Raw genomic sequence first — 7,182 nt, 5'->3', positions numbered from 1 at the left:
TTTATTATTCAGTCATTAGAATATATTTTGCTATTAAACATTTCACCCACAGGTCACAATTGGCACAATTAGGAGGAACTTTATTTCGGGATATGTTGCCAAAGCACTTGAAACTTCCAATTTTCAGATTTTGAACATGACAGATTGAATCAGGATTAAAAACGACAGTTCAACACAGAGGGATTGAAAGATAAACATTAAAGCACAGCAGTTTTAATATGTCCCCTTCCTGTTTTCAGATTTTATCCTGAACATCTAGTTTCTCAACCTCAGTCTCAAACGATTTGTAATGTGAACTGATGTGCTTTATCATCCGTAGTTTCTTGTCATGAATATCTTCTCCTGCTGTGGAAGTCATCATCCTTCCTTCAGGAGGGAAGGGGGTTGTAAGGGCTTTCCTTTTAAGGAAATAAATGTGGTTTCTAGTATCATGACGCAGTCAGGGGAGGAAACAACAAATAATAGCCTCTGTGCCTGCCACTGGAAGGAAAGGTAAACATGCTATTATGCTCGTACGTCCCGGAGGGGGAGGACAATCATGAACACCAAGCTGTTATGTGTTGCATTTCTTCTTAATATTTTCCTTTAAGCTTGTTAGATATGTTTTCTCTTTTATCTTTCAAAGATGTAGTAGAGACAAATGTGTCTTTTTTTTTTTTAACTTGGGCTTGGTTTAAAAAAAATCTCAGCATCAAAAGTAAAACTGTGAATCATAACAGTGGACACAGGAGCCACTCCAAATGAAAAACTGTGACTATCAATTAAGAAAAGCACGTTCTTGGACTGTGTCAAGTATCTTTACATAACCCACCCGCCATGATGAACTAATGTAGTTTCCAGTGGCCAGAAAATGAAACCTCAGATTTTCCATATAGATCCTTGAATGATGCTCCATATGTAATAAAATCAGTAAGGAGGATGCAGAAGCAGTAGCCTGCATCAGTCCAACAATAAATCCCGATTTAATCTGTTGATAAAAAGACACATCTTGCACTAAGTTTGCAGGGCGGGTCTGTCTGTTTTTGGCAGTAACACCTATATTGTAATCCTGCAGTGGTGAAAAGTTGTCACAGATACGCAGAATAACATTACATGGACGCTCTGCCCTTCAAAATAAAAGCATAAATACCTGTCAGACATCAGAACAGCTCATGTACAGGACTGCATGTGACTTATTTTATTATTACAGCAGACATCTAATAGGAAAAGAAGTTTTTTTACTAATAATATGAACAATGATTATGTTCTGTTCAAGTGCTCCCGACCCCTCACCCCCCCTTAGTTTACTTGCTTAGTTTCATTCAATGCTTACATGCCTATGGGGCTTTGATCCCATAGACACTCAACAATTGAGCCAAGATCGAATAATATTGCTGTTTGACATGACCTCAGACTACTCAGACTGTCAGCATTTATTATCTTCTGACTCTGGGAAAGTGGGGAAAAACAATAAAATCTCAGTAAAACTATATCTTTAACCAAATCACACACGTTTAGGCTATTCTACGTGATCTCCTTTTAAAACTAAGATAATAACTAATGTAATATTTTTTCACTTCTTTTCACTGAGCCTCCCCTGGAACTGTTTGGAGCCGCCCTGGGGAGGCTCCCACTTTGAAAATCTCTGAATTAGATTATTTACGCCTGTGCTTTTCCTACGTTGAAATGTCAAAATGTCTTCCAGGATAAAAGCCTGTAGGTAGAATCATGGCCCCGGTTTGTCATTAGGTCCCTATAGACCCCTACTCTATATAGTAGTACTCTATTTTTAAGCAAAAATATCCCAAATCTACATGTATCAGCTTCTCAAATGTGTATATTTGCTAGTTTTCCCAGTTTTCCCAAAAATATGTTATATGTTAACACAGAGGTTGTCAAAGTGGGAAGTGGGCCTTCCCAAAGGGGCTCAGTGAATGCAAGTGAAAAAATATTACATTGGTTGTTACATTAGCAATCAAACTAATGTAGATTAGAGGGGTGGAGGGAGGAGGCATCTTTTTCCAAGCTTTGTCCGAGGGGAGGCTCACAGTCTCAGACTTTGAAAACCCTATGTTAACATACAATATGTTAACTTGGGCTTCAGGGCATAATAATTAGCATTTTTAACTGTTTTCTGACATTTTTAAACACTGAACAATCAGAATAATTGTTAGACCTGTTGATAAGGAAAATAATTGTTGGTTGCAGCTTTACAGTACTCCTATGATGGAATAATACTACCTTACCCTTCATTTTCTGTGTGCAGTTCAGTTAAAACAGAACTTTACATCACATGAGCTCAATATAAACCAAGACAATTAATTAATTCAGCAGAATAGTTTCACTTTGAAAGTCATAAGCGGAAGTGTGATGAGCCGTTGAGCGCGTGCTGACGGTTGGTGAGCAGAGGCGAGGCCCGTTTTTCGCCATAACTGCAACAAGCTACATCCGAGACTGTGTGAACATCTGGACATCTGCAATTGAAGACGGGGGGGAAAAAATAAGTCTGGTTTGAGAGAAAGCGGAACGATGCTCGGCGTTACTGAAATGACAAACGGGTAAGTCAGAAGTTTGGAAGTATTTACTTAATGTAACATTTGCCCGAAAACTTCGGGAGTTGACAGTTTCTCGCTGGAAGAAAAAAAAAAAAAAGAAAAAAAAAAAGAAACGCAGCCCCGGTGTTACACCGTATTTGGTGACCTATCAGATTCTCTGACTAGCAGTGTTGGAAGAGGTGCTCAGATCCTAAAAGTACGGTATCAATATCACAGTGTAAAAATACTTAATTACAAGTAGAAGTCCTGCATTTAAAATCCTACTTAAGTAAAAGTATAGAAGTATTATCAGCTAAATGTACTTAAAGTACTGATGGGTCACCAAATACGTTGTAACACCGGTATGTTCCACTCTCTCATGGGCTGGAAAAACTGTAATTTAGCTCTAAAAACAAACTCATGAAACTCTGCCAGTTTCGTTTTGCCTTATAAATATTAAAACCTAGCTTACGTGCATCGGAAAAAAGAGACTTTTATAACAGAAAGGCACGTACACTACACATGAAGTGGTTAGCTTTAACATTTAATTTCTCTGTAGCTACAATCTCAACTTGGTCACTCAAGCTGCTCTCTAGCGCCCTCTATCATCAACTGATCAACTAACTAATGTGTTTCCAGAATTTAAGTACAGTACTTGAGTAAATGTACTTAGTTACTTTCCACCATTGTCCTACACTGTAAGAGCTATTATCAAAGCTTATAAAATCAATAATTCTCACAGTATGGTACATAAATGTATATGGTTAGGTTAGTTAAAGTAGGCAGCAGCAGCAGCAAGTTGCAACAGTAATGATGCAACTGACAGCTAGCTGTTAGGTCAAGAGACCAAACTGCTGTCCTGCTGTGTCCATGCTGTCTTTAAAGTTTGTAAATAGCCGTCTCATTAGCCTCGTTTCCACCAAAAGTTCCAGGTACATCAGACCCAGAGGAACTAATCTCAGGGACTAAACTTGGAACTTTAAAGTCCCTGTAGTGCAGTCCTGTTTGCGTTTCCACCGCATCTGAGGAACCAGGTACATCATGCAAATTAGACCCATGAGGAATTTAAAATCGACGGCAGCACATGAGGAAACAACAACACAGATTTGTCCTTTTCTTTGTATTTACTGCTGCATGAGTTGGATGTAATGAATGAATGAAAAGGAGAAATGCAGAGGAGGGAATGAAACTGAAACTAAGAGCGTCTTTCTCCACATTATAACGTCTGTTGAGTGGTTTGTGGTTATTTATTTCTGCTTGTGAACCCTAACCGCTGTGAAAAAAAAAAAAGAAAATAACACTTTATTTCTCTCACTCACAGGCGTTGTTCTCTCTCCTCACTTGACAACCACTGTTCTCTCTCTCACAGACAACAATGCCTTACTTTACTTTACAACCTCCCCCCACCCCTGTCCTTAACTGGTCCTAAATCAATATGAGAGTACTTCCTTGTTTTATGAATGAAGTCACACACAAGTTGAAACAGCCGCACTGTGTGTGCTTGACCAATCAGCAACGGTCATCCTTGCTTTTGGGGGATAAAACAATCTCCCTGGAACTTAATTTAGACCCTGGTCCCTCCGGTGGAAACGCAGGTAAAGGAACTGAGTTCCTCAAATAGCTCTTATGGTACCTGGGGAAAGTTCCTGTGGTTGAAACGCAGCTATTTTAGATCAAATTTTCAGATTGATGAACTGGAAGTTGAAGTTAAATTTGGACATTGTAAAGTTGTTAAAGTTGGATTTGAGATTGAATTATCGTATTAGTGATCTGGTTTGTATTAGTGATTGTCAGATTTCTATCAATCCTTCACCTTAAGAAGGTGACTTTCACATTTACATGACATTTCAAAGATCGGGTGGTTGTTTCCAAAAGCCAAGAATAATCAGGTTAATAATCTCCAGGGAGAGACAGAGACTCTATTGTGTATTTCCCTTATGAATCGGTATCATCCCCTTTTGTCTAGACGTTAACAATAAAAGTCAATAGAAATGTGTTGAATCTGAAATTGTTTTTTAGGTGATGTTCCCTTTTCCCCATCTACTTCCTTCCATAATTATTTTGTTCTGTGTGTGTGTGTTAGCGTTGCTTTTGAGCTCATTAGTTAGTCAATTAGAAAAAGCTATTTTGATGAATCCTAATGAGTCAGACTGAATTTCCATTTCTTTTCAACCTGTTCATTCACTTGAATAGCTGAATAAATTGGGTAAAGAGGAGGTGATTCAGAGGTCTGAAATCAACCACATTTTGATGAAGTGGTGTCAGTTCAACAAAAGCTTGTCCGTACTCAAATAAATGTTGAAATCTACAGAAGTGTTACATTCTGCTCTGATAAAATGATGAAATTGAATCAAAGTAACGTGATAAAAATATAGTGAAATCTGCCTTTGTGTGTAAAAAGATGTTTAGTGTTTTTAGTTAACACTTGTAAGTTGATTTTAATTAGTTAATGTTTTTTAATTGACTTGATTTACTTCTCTCCCATGTTGGATTATAATGATGGTTTAGAGCCAATACCCCCATCATTTTAACCAAGACCAGTCCACACTGGAATCATTTCTGTAGTCACACATCTGACATATATATCAAATACTCATAATGGGGAATCCTCCGTTGCATCAAAGCCCTGGCCGCAATCATTTCTTAATTTTTAACAAAAGGCCAGCATCATATTGACAAAAAGACAACGTGGTATATATGTGCTAAGGTCGAAATAGGGATGTTCCTCAATTTTCTGTAGATCAACCTCCTCCCTGCGCAGGAATGTCCACACAAACTCGCTGGACAGTAGTTATTGCTTACCAGACCACTTCCTGACCATCCGTTCCCTGAGGACTTCTATTCAGAGCGGTATTTTTTTCCACTGGTGTGAACCCTGCTGTGTTCACTGCTGAGTTAATTATGGCCTGAGATGAATCTGGCTTTTATATAAAGCACTCTGGATACTAAAAGCTGTAAGAGGGCGAGTCTTTCTTAAGGCCCGAGGATTGCTGCATTCCCATCGCATTACATTTTTATCTGATTCCACACTATGTTGATACAACTAGAGCTTAGACGAATGCCCCAGTCTCCAGTGTGAACTTGTCCTTGTTTGGAAGAGCAGTGAAGTTGTGTAATGTAGGATTTGGACTCTGTGTGTAATAACTCGATGCATGCGGTGTGAGGGAGTGTGAAATGTTTATTTGAACTCATGCGTGATACTTCATTGAATGATTGACTTTTAACATGAGGGACAATCAGTTTCTGTTGTGGTTTCATTAGGGAATTTTAATCTTAGTGCTCTAGAAGCACAAAAAAATGTATCACATTCTCATCATTCATTTATTATCATTGTCATAATTATATCTAAAAAGGTCTCAGTCCATCTTTAGATAAAGTTTAGTTTAAGTTTAGTTAAAGATCCTCTCCAGACACATTTTAAATATTCTGCTTTGAATAATAATTTGTGCCTGATGTGGTTTTTTTCCACAAAAGAGTTCAGTTACCTCATTCGAATCCATAAAACCACACCCCCCTTCTCCCTCATTGAAAAATCCAGAATATGCAAATATTTTTAATTTCTAAAGTTTAACTGCTGGACACAAGACGTCTCCTACTTCACTGAAAAGTTCATTCTCAGTGTATATATGAGCGCTGGAGGCTTCAAATTCCACAATACACTTGTGTTAGTTGCCTATTCGACCACGATTTGCTCCAAACTAGTTGTGATGTCACAAATCACGCTCTCAGGTACACATCTTAAACTCAGATTTAAGGTGAGCACAGAGAAACTTTCCACTTTCAGCAGAGGAGTGTGAAAACAGCTTTCTCCTATCTGACTCTGCACATACATCATTCTGCACAGTGAAGCTCAAACATCCAACTGCAGGAACAAGAAGCAAAACACATTTTTGAGTGGAGGGGGACTTTAATGTGCGTTAACCTCAGTGGCATTACCACGGTGGCGTCGCAGTATAGGCTTACTGTCTTACTGAAACACATTTATTACTAAGCAAACACAGCAAGTGTTGAGTTAGTATCAATAATCTATTTGTATGTTAGCGTTAGCTTAGTGCAGCAAATAGAGCAGAAAACAATGAGGATGCTGTGATAGAAGGACTAAAAGTAGGACTAATTATATATCAGGCAGAAGGAAGTACTGTCATATGTGTGGTTTGTATCACAAAGCTACAAATATAGATACATATAGAGGTACTAATTACTTCTTACTAAATAGTAATATAAGATACTTAGACATTATTGTAAAATACTTGGCTTGACTTATTAGTCACATATATGACATACTTAGTGATAATATTGACCTACTGTGTCGAGCATGAGTAAAAGTAAATAAAGTCTGTACTGGTTGAACCCTTGATGTGTTGTTTTTCTGCAGTATTAGTTGTGGTCAAAGATGGCGCTTTGTAACCTGTGAAACTGCAGAAACGTTCACCTCAATTAGCCTCTAACAGCTAACAGCCAATAACACTGCAGTCATGTGTGTTCTTGTGTTTGCTCTGGTCCACACTGCTGTGAATAGAGGCCGTTGTGGTTCATATTTCTAGAAAGAGGTTCTGTCGTGTTGGCTATACGATGGCTGTAAGAAACACTGTTGTCACTGAGTTTATCTTTGTAGCGTATTGTTTATAATATGTGTGGTACAGAAACTAAAGATAACAGAAGCAAATAT

General features: G+C 38.1%; 1 protein-coding gene across 1 annotated transcript in view; it reads left to right on the top strand.

The window, feature by feature from the left end:
- Positions 1–2,356: 2,356 nt before the first annotated feature.
- LOC121906924 (LIM and senescent cell antigen-like-containing domain protein 1) overlaps positions 2,357–7,182 on the top strand; it is a 33,006-nt gene continuing 28,180 nt past the window's right edge. Inside the window, exon 1 of the mRNA XM_042426169.1 lies at positions 2,357–2,537. Within this exon, the coding sequence (XP_042282103.1) occupies positions 2,509–2,537 (29 nt within the window). The 5' untranslated portion in view covers positions 2,357–2,508. The remainder of the gene's footprint in view (positions 2,538–7,182) is intronic.

The sequence above is a fragment of the Thunnus maccoyii genome, chromosome 11 (genome assembly GCF_910596095.1).
Source record: "Thunnus maccoyii chromosome 11, fThuMac1.1, whole genome shotgun sequence".
Taxonomy (NCBI): domain Eukaryota; kingdom Metazoa; phylum Chordata; class Actinopteri; order Scombriformes; family Scombridae; genus Thunnus; species Thunnus maccoyii.
Note: the sequence above shows the minus strand (reverse complement) of the source record. Positions and strands in the feature narration are given on the sequence as shown.